Raw genomic sequence first — 14325 nt, 5'->3', positions numbered from 1 at the left:
CACTTTGTTGGCTGTCATCAATGAAGAATATGTCGGGACGTCTAGGGCGCTGGATACTGCGCTTGCAAGAATACGACTTCACCATCACGTACAAATCTGGCAAATGTCATCATGATGCCGACGCGCTGTCCCGATGCCCACTTGCGCTTCCTCTTGACAATACGCCCTCCGCATCTCCTTCGAGTGGCTCTGACGTCCCGCCTGTCTCACACCAGCTCTCGATTGCCTCAGTGGATCAAATACAACTTGATTCGCGCTCCGATTTCCGCTCACTTCAGCTGGCAGACTCCTACTGTCGAACTTTCATTGATCGCCTTCGCGGCATCACTAAACCACCTAACAGCCGCTTGCGTCGCCAGCTTCGACAATTTCGCCTACAAGATGGGGTGCTTCATCGCTACATCTATCATCCCACGGGCAACAAGTGGGTGCCAGTCCTTCCCCGGTGCCTTCGTCTTCGTGTTTTAGAAGCATTTCACGACGACATTGCTGCCGGCCACCTAGGCTTCCACAAGACCTACGACCGCATCAAGACCCGCTGCTTCTGGCCTGGCTTATCCACAACGGTTGCCAAATACGTGGGCTCGTGCTCGTCGTGTCAGCACCGTAAGCGATCCACATCCCCTCCCACCGGTTTCCTTCAGCCTATACCCTGTCCGACCTCACCTTTTGAACTTGTCGGAATTGACTTGTATGGTCCCTTGCCGTTGACGCCTTCCGGTCACCGTTGGATCGTCACTGCAGTCGACCATTTAACAAGATACGCCGAGACTGCGCCTCTTCATTCTGGCACCGCTACAGAAATCGCCAACTTTTTCTTGAACTCTATCGTCTTGCGCCATGGAGCTCCTCGCGTTATTTTGAGTGACCATGGCAAAGCCTTCATTTCGCAGGTCCTCGACGATGTCCTGCGGGCGAGTAATACGGTGCATAAAACCACGTCTACATATCACCCGCAGACGAACGGCCTTACTGAGCGCTTCCACCGAACGCTCTCCGACATGATTTCCATGTACTTACAGCCTGACCACAAAAACTGGGACAACATTTTGCCATTCGTCACATTCGCTTACAATACTGCGACACAACGATCTACTGGCTACAGTCCTTTCTTCCTAGTGTATGGACGGACTGCCTCCTGCGTCTTCGACACGGCATTCTTTTTTGCCCCTGCTCCGTCCAGTACTTCCCTACCAGAAGAGTTTGCAGCTCGAGTCGCGCATTGCCGTGAAATTGCTCGTCTAAACACGGAAGCTGCACAAGAGGAACGAAAACGTCGCTGTGACAGTAAACGACGTGACGTGGCCTTTTATCCAGGCGATAAGGTCTTACTATGGACCCCGGTTCGAACTCCTGGACTTTGCGACAAATTTCTTCACCGGTACATTGGCCTCTACACCGTTCTGCGGCAAACTTCCCCAGTGAACTATCTCATCACCCCGCTTCAGTCCGTCACTGACCACCGTCGTCGTAGCACAGAGGTTGTTCACGTCTCCCGCATGAAGCCATTCCTTACTCGTTCAGCCGATCTTTGAGTTGCGGCCAGGCTGGCCGCTTCCAAGAGTGGGGAAATTAGTGTAAGCACATTTAATGCACTTCATCGTTCTCATTTGTACATAGCCATCATCATCCCTGTTCTTCTTCGTGGTTCTGTGCCGAGGCAGACACTGGAATAAACGGTTCTGCTGGCGTTCTCTGGTCTGGTCGTCCTGCGTCTTTCAATATATATATATATATATATATATATATATATATATATATATATATATATATATATATATATATATATATATATATATATATATATATATATATATATTTAGTGAGTCTGAGTGAGCTCCACATTTTTTGTCAACCTATGGCAGCAGGGGTTACGTTAGAAAAATCCACTATATAGTTTCGTGGCAGCTGAGTTGAAAGGAAACTTCACCTCCGTAGTTGGTTTACCATTGCGCTGTCCACAGTGACCGCACTGGAACGTGGGGAAAGGGAGGGGGCGAGTGCTTCCCCCCACCCCCTTTTGCCTGGCAAATATGCATACGTACGTTTCACTTCAGTGGACGATAAAGCGTTTACCGAAACAAGGTTACTGAGGCCACAGCCTCAGCTGTCATCTTCGCTGTGGGTTTTAAGAGCACTTTCCCCTAATGAGAACCGAGCTCTGACCGTCTGTAATTGCGCGTTAAGCACCGCTATGTGTGCGCGCGCATCACTTTTCTCTTTCGTCCTTCCTTTGCTTATTTGCATCTACCCACTTTACTCTCTGCCAGTGTATGTAGGGTAGCAAACCAGGTTCAACCGTGTTAACACTTTCCTTTGCCTTTTCCCATTCTCTCTCTCTCTCTCCTCTCTCCGACCCCTTTGTCCCCACCCCTGTGCAGGGTAGCAAACCGGTTGATAGTACCAGGTAAACCTCCCTGCCTTTCCTTTTCATCTATCTCTATTTCTCTCTTCTCCTTCTCTGCAAAAGTTTACTATAGTTTTGCTAGAAACGCATGATATTGTTTGGCGTCTGCCCGCTCAAGTGACACTCATTATACGGTTATTCGGTAAACAGGCGTGTGCATAGGCGTGCGCATGGTTCTTCATATGGAGGACGGAAGGGGGGAGGATGGAGGGGGGAAGTTTTACGGCAGCCCCCCGCCTCTCCTATATTTGTAGAGTCCGGAAGAAGACAAGATTCGTACTGAATGCAAACATGGAAATGAAGCGATGACGTGCATCTCACAACGGCCTGCCTTTGGTCCCAGTGTTTCCCGAGGTAAAGGTATGCAGTACCTGCGTGGTCATTATCGTCAATACCTGCGCGGCCATAAGCTTATACTTTAAACAATGACGGAAAAGGTCCGGCTGAGTAAAGTTATAGGGCTGACCCGGCGACTCCGTGCATAGGGCTTGTTTGGCGCAAAACGACAGCACAAAGCGCTTTGTCCTGTCGTCTATCTTGTACTGTCGTTTTGCGTTAAAGAAGCACTATGGATCTGCACCAATTAACCCGCCAACGCATTGTGTCGAACTACCCCTTAGATGATTATAGATTGGGGGGCGGGGGGTGTCCTGCCCCCCCCCCCCCCCCGCCTCATGTGCACACGCGTATGGTAGTGTGTGTATACACAATACGTACCCCTTGCGAGTACTGCATGACCGAGGTGACGTCGTACGGCACATTTCGGCTGTTCTCCAGGGTCTGGGCGAACTGGGAAGCCCTGTCACGCGGCACGTTCTCCCACAGGATGAGGATGCTGCCGTCCCTGTCCATGCGCGACTGTTCGTGGTAGAAGCCGATGGCGTGGCCGATCTCGTGGATCACCACCGACGTCTGCGCACACGGTCAGCGCGTGTCGTCACTCACGCGGGTACGTCCTACTGCGTTTCACACAACCTTAATGAAAACCAACAAACAATGAAAGCAAGGAAGGTATAGGGGACGTTATTTGTAGTAATCAAGATATAAATGGGAAGAAGTTAATTTTCACGAAAGGACAACTTGCCGCCAGCAGGAACCGAACCTGCAACTTTCGGATGACACGACCAATGCTCTACCAGTTGAGCTCTATACCAATGCACTTGGGTTCCTTTACGGTGTTCCTAATTTATCTACACGGGTGTCTCTTTTTGCATTTCTTCGCCATAAAAGTGCGATCGCCGAGGCCGCTAATCGAACCTGCCTCCTCTGCACAACAGCTTAGCCACTAAGCTATATATCTGCGAATACCTAACTTGCAGGAGTGTGATCGAAAGTGGAGGCAAGGAACGCCTTCCTCGAGACCCGCAAGAATATAGCGAAAATCGAGACATCATCGCCTCCTGTGAGCTGGGGGGGGGTGGGGTGTAAAAGGTGCACTTGCCCTTCTCAAGCCACACCAGCACTTGCCCCCCACCCAAGCTACACCAGCTCTCTCCGCCTCCCCCAACCGCGATGTAACACGGCTTTGCAGCCCCAAGACAAAATCCTGCCAACACTTATGGTTACATATGCGTCGTCACATGAAGCTTTCCTCAATTCCTTCTAGAAGACTGGGCGTGCAAACGCGGACACAAGAGAGAAGTCAAGACACCGCAAGCGCCGACTAACAGCTGAAAGGCGCACGAAATCATGTGCGTTGCTAAACTTTGTGTGTTTTCTTTGTTGGCCACGTATGTTTTGGTCCAAGTATTTTGTACTCATTGTCTGTAATTGTTTCTGAATAAAACACATTTTGATTTGATTTGATTTGATTTGATTTGATTTGATTTGATTTAGAATACCCGATCCCTCCCCCCATCCTCTCCCAGTGGGAAGCCGCTCTTTTCAGCACAGCCCTGGACGACCAGCGCAGACTGATTGACCGGGCCAGCCAGATCGCAGCAGCAAATTGGGCCCTGGACTGAGGGCTCTACCCTCTGGGAGTTCACGAGCAAAAAAGAAAAAAATAGAGTTTTCTACTATACTATTAGCCGCCCCGACTTACGCTGAGTATGCAATGGAAAACTTCTGAAGCTGTGAAGAATATGTGGCCCAACAGTAAATAATTTAACCACTCCTGGGGCTCTATATATTCATACTTAAGCACATATGCTACTATTTTACTAACACTTTTTAATAGCCTGTTTTCTCTATTTCGGCAACATAGCGTATTTCAGTTCAAAAGCCTAAACCGAATAATTAAGGGAGATGAATTGCTATTTTGGCATCACGTATTTTCATCCAGCGAATAAAATATTGAGCTATTTGGTATGGATTCATTTCTAGCGTAACTACGGCACGTAAGGTAAACAAGGAAAAAAAAAACAGAAAATGAACCCCTTGGTTGGACATCGCATCCACATTTAACCTTCCTCTGTGGCGCCTTTTCAATATCAACGAGTAATTCTGAGAAATAGGAAAAAAAATGTCGGCTGTTCTGAGCATCACATGGTACGGTCGGAGCACGCGACTCAACTGGGCAACTTACAAAGGTCACATTCTGAAACTTTTTATTATTTTTTTTTACGCATAACTTCTCACACGCGCACTTTTATCGTCCCTGGGGCAGCGAAAGGCGCCGCGTCTACTCGCCGAAAGGAAGAACGCAATAAAAAAAGAATGGAGAAAGGACAAACGGCGGGATGATTGTACCAATAAAGGGTGCAATTGCCTCGAATGGGACGTTTATCGTGGCCGGGCCTGTTCATTTAGCCGTCCTTGAAAGTGCGCTGGACGGCACCCGGCGCATGTTCACAATCAGAGCGCTGTTTCCTCTATATCACTTACACAAGCGCGGCGCCGTCGTATCTTCTTTTTCACTCCGTGTACCAACACCGGAAACAATCAGGGCCGTATACCGTAGCGTTAGAGAAGTCATCGCTCATTGGCATGATGGAAGCCAACTCTACACAAACCTACACAAACTCCACACAAACCAAACATGTGATGGTGAGCGAGGTGATTGAAAGAAGCCGAGTGAGCTAAACAATAAGGATACGGTGAACTTCATTGGCAAGAGTCCTGAGAGATAGTCAGATAGCCGTAAGGCAGCATGTCGGCCATGTCCCACGTGGCACCGCGGGCAGGCCAAGCCTACTGCCGCATGGTGGGCCCTGTGGAACTTTTTTTTTCTTTTTGGTTAGTAGTAACCTTCACTGTCAGTTGGCTTCATCACACGGTTGCTGATAACACGTGGCGAGGAAATAGAGTGCTTGACAGACCGAGAAAATAGAGTGCGGGTTTCTTTCTTAGGAGGCAGTCGCAGCGCCGCAGTGTCTGCAACAGGTTAGATAAGAAGCAATAGAGACCCCTATTTCTCCATCAGGAGAGACAAGGAACAGATCGTAGATACGACGTCCATGCGAGAGTCATTGACGGGCGCAGCTTTCCAGTAGTCGCCTGCTGAAGAGCGCTAGACGGATTTTCGGGGGAAAAAAAATGGCATCTTCGCCGCTCGTGAGCCTCGTTGATCCGAAGGAACAGTGCTTCGACTTGAAGAGAAACTTCGGGGAGTACATGCTGAAGCATCTGCGCATCCACGCCAACTCGAAATGGGTGAGAAAATTTCGAGGATGACCACTCATAAGTGCCAGGGTGTTTTTCTTTACTGCATCAGTTTCACGCCCGTGCGGCAGTGAAATGGGAACGTTCAGGAAATTGTTTGAGTCCTCGTTGAAATAAGGGTCGCCGAGTATAGTTGGAGCACGTGTGCACGCGCTTCCTGTTGTCCACAATGGTTGCAACGCGTGGTCTTGTTGGTGAGTCGTCTGAACAACCTTTCTGGAGCGCTAAACAATACACGTGGACATGAGAAGGCACATAAACATCCCACGCGGCTCTTTGCGGTGTCCTTATGTGCATTCTCCTCATACCCATGTGTCGTTTAGCGCTACATAAAAGTTGTTCCTGTTGCCCGATCAAATGAAGCATATGTGTATACGCACCGTTGAGTGCGATGTAATTTTTTGTTCAAGATCACGTGCTGCCGCACAGACTGTTATTGAAAATTGGTACAGCAAAAGCAATTTGTGATTTATTTATTTATTTATTTATTTATTTATTTATTTATTTTATTTATTTATTTATTTATGCACACGTACGCCTCAGAAAGAAATCAGTTGAAGAAACAATAAAAAAAACGAACCACCAGTGAAACATCACCAGATCTGATTAAAGATCGGGTCTCCTAGTAAAATGACTGAAGGGGAAAAACACCTTTTTATCAACACCGTCTTTCAGATCAACGGCACAACCCACGAATCTGTGGCCTACGGTGAACTAGCTGAGCAAGTGGAGGCTGTGTGGACGGCGCTCTGCCGACTGGGTCTACAGGCTGGAGACAGGATCATGCTCCTCAGCACCAGCCGATTACAGCTGCTGCCCATGTTCCTGGGTGCAGCAAGAGCCAATATAGCGTCTATGTACATGAGTCCCGGCTTCGGACTTGGTAAGCGGAAGTCAATAAGACGTCCTTTTTAAAGACGATAGTCTTTCTTGGGGAACTTAAACGCAGAAATTTCGGTCTGTCTTTCTGTTTGTCTGTCTGTCACCCGATTCAGCGAGCCGGCCAAAGTTGAACCACTTGGTTACCGCCCACCCATCTTGAACTGGCACGGCTGTTCGTACATGTGAACGTTGTCGATCAAAAAGTAAATATTGCCGCGTGTCTTATGTTTCATGAGCTGAAGCTACACCCCCCAAGACTGTCAGCAACGCTCAGCGCAAACCGCGCCACATTGTTCGCGAAGCTTCCCGATCATTGTAGATCGTTTTGTTAAGATTGCGCGCAAGACGCGCACACTCGAGCTTATTCTAGAATTTGCAGGACAGCCAGCGATAACGCTGGAATATTCGACGGCACGTGTTTAAATGCCGACGCGCTTCACCGCTTGTCAGTTGATCGACGGTCGACGCTCTGTTCGACGCTATCAGTGTATTGCTGTAGTTTGATCTTCAGTTTCCCGGCCACAAGTTCGGCCAAATAAAGTTTCATCTCGGACGTGCGGACTGCTGTCTTCGTCGACGTCACGACCACGTGACATCTGGTGGAGGTGCTGCTTCATGATCCGGACGCCACCGCGGAGCGCTGACCCAAGCCCAAGCCGCGAAGAAGACGACTCTAAGGTCAACCCGGATCCTCGAACCAGCCGCCGGCAGAAGGGACTACAACCAGAGTACGGGCTCCTTCCCGAAAACGCCAGGCAGCCGAAGACCGTCACATCTACCGCCGAGACGATGACAGACCCCCTGCCACCTACAACGGTAGTGATGCAACAGCCAAGGGAGCCACCAACTTTCCGTGGATCGTCGTTTGAAGACCCGGAGAGCTGGCTGGAGACGTACGAGCGAGTCGCCGCCTTCAACCACTGGGACACTGAAGAGAAGCTGCGCCACGTCTACTTCTACTTAGAAGACGCCGCGAAGACGTGGTTCGAAAACCATGAATCGAGCCTTCAATCCTGGGAGCTCTTTCGGACGACGTTCCTCAATACCTTCGCGAGCATCGTCCGCAAGGAAAAGGCCGCTGCTTTGCTGGAGACCCGGGTGCAGCTGCCAAACGAAAACGTCACCATCTTCACGGAAGAGATGACTCGACTTTTCCGTCAGGCCGACGCTGCGATGGCAGAAGACAAAAAAGTTCGCCTGCTCATGCGGGGTGTCAAACAAGAACTTTTCGCGGGACTTGTCCGCAACCCGCCCACGACTGTCGCCGAATTCCTCGCCGAGGCTACGACTATTGAAAAGGCACTGGACATGCGGACGAAACAGTGCAACCGCTCGCCGCTGTCTGCAACCTATTCCGGAGTGCACTCACTAGCCACCGACGACATGCGCGAAACCATCCGAACGATCGTGCGGGAGGAGTTGCGCAAGCTGTTACCTTCGCCGCAGCCTCAAGTGGATTCGATCGCAGACATTGTCCGCGAGGAAATCAAAGAGTCACTGGGTGTTCCTCAGCCGGCACCGCCGCAGCTTCAAGCAGTGAGTTATGCTGCTGCAGCCCGACGCAACGCCCCCCCTCCTCGCCCGCGTCAAGACGCCGCGCCGGCCCAGCAGTTCCGCCGCCAGGCACCACCGCCGCCACCACCGACGCCATACTGCCCGCCAACCGGCCAGCGATACACGCCGAGGAAGACCGACGTTTGGCGCGCCCCCGACCATCGTCCACTCTGCTACCACTGCGGAGAAGCCGGCCACACCTACCGCCGCTGCCAGTATCGACGGATAGGACTGCGCGGGTTCGCCATCGACGCGCCGCGTCCACAGCAGGGTGAACGACCACGTGACATCGCCGACTATCTGGCAGGAGCGCAGTGGACCCCCCGAGGACCTTCCCGATCGCCGTCGCCAGGCCGCTACGCCTCTCCCCAACGCCGCCAGTACACTGGCCCATTCCGGGGCCGGTCGCCTAGCCCGTATCCGGAAAACTAAGGGCAGCAACCGATGGAGGTGCGGTTGCTGTACGACGAAACATCGAAGATCCTCCGCCGCCGACGACGACGCCACGACGAAACCTTGAAGACCCGACGCGAACCAGACAGAGCCCTGACGACGACGCCTCGCGGACCGAAGTAGACCTGACAACGCAACGGGGAGGCAGCGGAACAAACCGACGTAGCCGTGACCCGACGCCACGACCTAACTGCAATGCAAGACGACGAACTAGCGACCTCGACGTCCTTATCGACGGCCACAGCGTCACAGCTCTCGTCGACACCGGAGCCGACTATTCTGTCATCAGTGGACCGTTCGCCGCGAAGCTGAAGAAAGTTAGGACAGCCTGGGAAGGCCCCGAAATCCGGACAGCCGGAGGTCATCTAGTAACACCGGAGGGAATCTGCACAGCGAGACTCACCATTAACAACCGGATTTATCCCGCGAACTTCGTAGTCCTGCAGCGTTGCTCGAGAGAGGTCATTCTTGGTATGGACTTCTTAAGCCTTCATGGTGCAGTCATCGATCTGAGATCCAAGTCGATAACACTATCCACAGAAAAAGCACTACCGCCGTACACGCCGCCAGAAAAACACGCCTTGAATGTGCTGGAAGACCAGGTCACCATTCCCCCTCGCTCCAGCGTCATCATTTCCGTCGGCACTCAGAAATCAGCAGACCTGGAAGGCGTCGTCGAGGGCGATCAGCACCTGCTTCTGAACCGTCAGATTTGCGTCGCAAGAGGCATAGCCGAGCTGCGCGATGGCAAAGGAAAGGTAGTGCTGACAAACTTCAGCCACGAATATAGGCACCTGAACATTGGTACGACGGTCGCCTACATCGACGAATTCGTGAACGCCAGCAATGCTTTCGCCTTCTTCGATGCTACCGAACCTGCTTCGAAGGATCGAGATCCCCAAACAGATTTCGACGTCAACCCGAGCCTCCCGAAGCACAAGCAAGACCAGCTTCAAGCCCTGCTCCTGCAATTCAAGGACTGCTTTTCGTCGTCGTCAAGAATTCGACAGACCCCAGTCGCGAAACATCGCATCATAACAGAAGAAGGTGCCCGACCAATCCGTCAGAGCCCGTACCGAGTTTCGACGCGAGAACGCGAGGCTGTTAAGAAACAGGTCGACGAAATGCTACGCGACGACATCATCCAGCCGTCGAAGAGTCCGTGGGCATCCCCCGTGGTGCTAGTGAAGAAGAAGGATGGAACTCTACGTTTTTGCGTCGATTATCGTCGCCTGAACAAAGTGACGAAGAAGGACGTGTATCCCCTTCCCCGGATAGACGACGCCCTGGATCGATTACACAACGCAAAGTACTTTTCGTCGATGGACCTGAAGACCGGTTACTGGCAAATCGAAGTCGACGAGAGAGACCGAGAAAAGACTGCCTTTATAACACCAGACGGCCTGTTCGAGTTCAATGTCATGCCCTTTGGTCTTTGCTCGGCACCGGCGACATTTCAACGCGTTATGGATACAGTACTGGCCGGCTTGAAGTGGCAGACGTGCCTCGTGTACCTGGACGACGTCGTTGTGTTTTCCTCAAACTTCGACGAACACCTTCGGCGCCTTGAAGCTGTACTTCAAGCAGTCAGGACCTCCGGACTGACCCTGAAGCCTGAAAAGTGCCGCTTCGCGTACGAGGAGCTCTTGTTTTTGGGTCACGTGATCTGCAAAGATGGTGTTCGCCCGGACCCGCGCAAAACAGCTGCCATCGCTGCCTTCCCGCCTCCCACCGATAAGAAGGCCGTACGCCGTTTTCTCGGCTTGTGCGCCTACTACAGACGCTTCGTCAAGGAATTTTCACGAATAGCCGAGCCACTAACGCACCTCACGAAGACCGACGTGCCATTCAAGTGGGAAACGGCGCAAATCGAAGCCTTTCAAGAACTTAAACGACGCCTTCAGATGCCTCCGATACTAGCGCATTTCGACGAAGACGCCGATACGGAAATCCACACCGACGCAAGCTGCGTAGGACTCGGCGCCGTCCTCGTACAGAAGACTGACGGGCTGGAAAGGGTCATCGGTTATGCTAGCCGGTCGCTATCAAAGGCAGAAATCAACTATTCCACAACAGAAAAGGAGTGCCTGGCCATCATCTGGGCTACATCGAAGTTTCGCCCCTATCTCTACGGCCGGCCCTTCAGAGTTGTGAGCGACCACCACGCCTTGTGTTGGCTAGCTAACTTGAAGGACCCTTCAGGTCGCCTCGCACGGTGGAGCCTACGAGTGCAAGAATTCGACATTATCGTCGTGTACAAGTCCGGACGAAAACACTCTGACGCCGATTGCCTGTCTCGTGCCCCCGTCGACGCGCCGCCGCAAGACGACGACGATGACTGCTTCCTCGGAACTATAAGTGCCGATGACTTCGCCGAAAGGCAACGAGCCGACGCGGAACTTGGGGGCCTTATGGAGTACCTCGAGTGCAAGACCGCCGATGTTCCGAAGGTATTCAAGCGAGGACTGCCGTCGTTTTTCTTGCGGAACGGCGTTCTCCTGAAGAGGAACTTCTCGCCACTTCGAGCCGACTGCCTTCTTGTCGTGCCCTCATCACTGCGACCAGAAGTCCTCCAGGCCCTACACGACGACCCGACGGCTGGACACCTCGGTGTTTCCCGCACGCTCGCCAGAATACAGGAAAAATACTACTGGCCACGCCTTGCTGCCGACGTCACCCACTACGTTAAGACTTGCCGAGATTGCCAGCGACGGAAGACACCGCCGACTAGGCCAGCGGGACTTCTGCAGCCAATCGAACCACCTCACCGGCCGTTCCAGCTAATCGGGATGGACCTACTGGGGCCGTTCCCGACGTCGACTTCCGGCAACAAGTGGATCGTCGTAGCAACTGACTACCTCACCCGCTACGCCGAGACAAAGGCCTTGCCCAAAGGCAGTGCCGGCCGAGGTAGCCAAGTTCTTCGTGGAGAACATCGTATTGCGTCATGGCGCCCCAGAGGTCCTCATCACAGACAGAGGTACCGCATTTACTGCGGACCTCACTCAGGCGATCTTCAAATACAGCGAGACGAGCCACCGTCGCACCACCTGCCTACCACCCGCAGACCAATGGCCTCACCGAGCGTCTAAATAAGACCATCGCCGACATGCTGGCCATGTACGTCGACGTTGAGCACAAGACGTGGGACGCCGTCCTTCCGTACGTGACCTTCGCTTACAACACGGCCGTCCAAGAAACGACGCAGATGACGCCGTACAAGTTGGTCTACGGAAGGAGCCCGGCGACGACGCTCGACGCCATGCTACCGAACGTCACCGACGAAGAAAATCTCGACGCCGCCGCTTACTTACAACGAGCCGAAGAAGCTCGACAGCTCGCCCGCCTGCGCATCAAGACCCAGCAGAACACCGACAGCCGTCGCTACAATCTTCGACGACGCTTCGTGGAGTACCAGCCCGGCGATCGTGTCTGGGTCTGGACACCAATACGACGACGCGGACTGAGCGAGAAGCTTCTGCGACGATACTTCGGACCGTACAGGGTACTTCGACGTCTCGGCGCACTCGACTACGAGGTTGTCCCCGACGGCATCACGAACTCTCAGAGGCGCCGAGCTCGACCCGAGGTCGTGCATGTGGTGCGCCTTAAACCGTACTATGCACGTTAACGCACCAGAGGACACTAATGTTTGCTTTGTTTATTAGTTTTCTTTAGTATTGCATGTATTCATGTTCTGTTTTTAAGCATCGGGACGATGCTTTTTCAGAGGGGGGCATTGCCGCGTGTCTTATGTTTCATGAGCTGAAGCTACACCCCCCAAGACTGTCAGCAACGCTCAGCGCAAGCCGCGCCACATTGTTCGCGAAGCTTCCCGATCATTGTAGATCGTTTTGTTAAGATTGCGCGCAAGACGCGCACACTCGAGCTTATTCTAGAATTTGCAGGACAGCCAGCGATAACGCTGGAATATTCGACGGCACGTGTTTAAATGCCGACGCGCTTCACCGCTTGTCAGTTGATCGACGGTCGACGCTCTGTTCGACGCTATCAGTGTATTGCTGTAGTTTGATCTTCAGTTTCCGGCCACAAGTTCGGCCAAATAAACAGTTTCATCTCGGACGTGCGGACTGCTGTCTTCGTCGACGTCACGACCACGTGACAATATTACGCATATCTGAGGGGCAACATCACTAGGTAAGTATTAGGTGGTGCGTTCCTTTAATAGAAAATACATAGATACGTAATTCTAAAAACCTTGTTTCTTAAGCGTCGCTGAAAATGCCTATGCGCGCCGACGAACGTCCTCTGCCACGGAGGAAGGAAACCCTCTGCACAAGCTCACGTTTTCCCTATGTATTTCCAGATGGCGTCCATATCTCACGCAGCGTAGAGTTACTGTATATGCTACCTTTCTGAAGGTAGCATATATAGTAACTCTAAAGCAGCGCCTCCTCTATCGTCTTTACACGGCATTTGCAGCGGAGAACGCAGATATGCGGCCAATTTTTTGTTTTCCTTTTGTTTTGTCTCCGGCTTATAGAACACGAAGCGCAAATTTTTTGAACGAGCTGTGTGCAATGATTGATTGACAACAGCATTGCAGGATGGACGGTATGAAACAAGGCTTGTCCCTCTGAGTTGTTTCTGGTGCATGGATTTTCATACTTATCGTGGTACCGCGTTTCTAACGGAAACGGAAATACATATCAGCTTATCAAGACGACGTTTTAGTAAAATTATAGCGTGTAAGGAAGTCCGTTCGGAAGAAAGAAAAGCATGATTGGTTCTAACAGTCAAGATAATTATGACTGAGAAAAGATAAAGCCAGGTGACAGCGCGAGGTTTCAAGGTGCAGTTTTAGCCGCATCGATCTTTTTTTTATTTCTTGATTTCGTTGCCGCAAAAGCTCTTCATCCTGTTCTTTACTTGATCAATATTTAAAAAAAAGCAACATAAGTTTGGCCACAACTATACAGTTGGACACAACTTGAGAATGTAGGAAAGGCCCCGTTTAGACGACTGAAGTGCGACCGCGGATTGCCTCCGCGGCTAAAGAAATAGTACCGCCCATGTACTCCGTGTCGTTCTCCGACGGCGGTTTCACCGACCATGCGGCTTATGACGTCAGTACAGAGCGCGCGCTCATTGGTGCAGGCTTGTGTGCATCCACCTTTGAGGTCGAAATGCCGCTGCCTTCTAAAGTTGAACCCGACTTCAGAGACGGTTGTCCTAAATTCAAAGAAATTAAAAACAAGCGCAACAGTAACAAAGAAATTAAAATAACTGCATGAAGTTATCTGAAACGTCATTAACGAGATGGAAAAACATTAGCAAGGCAAGCCGGCGGATTTCACGCACGCACGCACGCACGCACGCACGCACGCACAGCACACACACACACACACACACACACACACACACACACACACACACACACACACACACATGCCCACAGCTGCGAA

At 51.7% G+C, this 14325-nt stretch overlaps 1 protein-coding gene across 2 annotated transcripts in view; it reads right to left on the bottom strand.

Annotated features, from left to right (window-relative positions):
- Positions 1-14325, bottom strand: part of LOC119387066 (blastula protease 10-like) — a 60124-nt gene that overhangs the window by 19155 nt on the left and 26644 nt on the right. For both annotated transcript variants that reach the window (XM_049413357.1, XM_049413358.1), the window contains exon 5: positions 3125-3319. In XM_049413357.1, coding sequence (XP_049269314.1) covers positions 3125-3319 — 195 coding nt within the window. The remainder of the gene's footprint in view (positions 1-3124; positions 3320-14325) is intronic.

Source organism: Rhipicephalus sanguineus, chromosome 3 (genome assembly GCF_013339695.2).
Source record: "Rhipicephalus sanguineus isolate Rsan-2018 chromosome 3, BIME_Rsan_1.4, whole genome shotgun sequence".
In the NCBI taxonomy this organism is placed as follows: domain Eukaryota; kingdom Metazoa; phylum Arthropoda; class Arachnida; order Ixodida; family Ixodidae; genus Rhipicephalus; species Rhipicephalus sanguineus.
The sequence above is the reverse complement of the archived record's forward strand: the minus strand, read 5'-3'. Positions and strand labels throughout refer to the sequence as shown.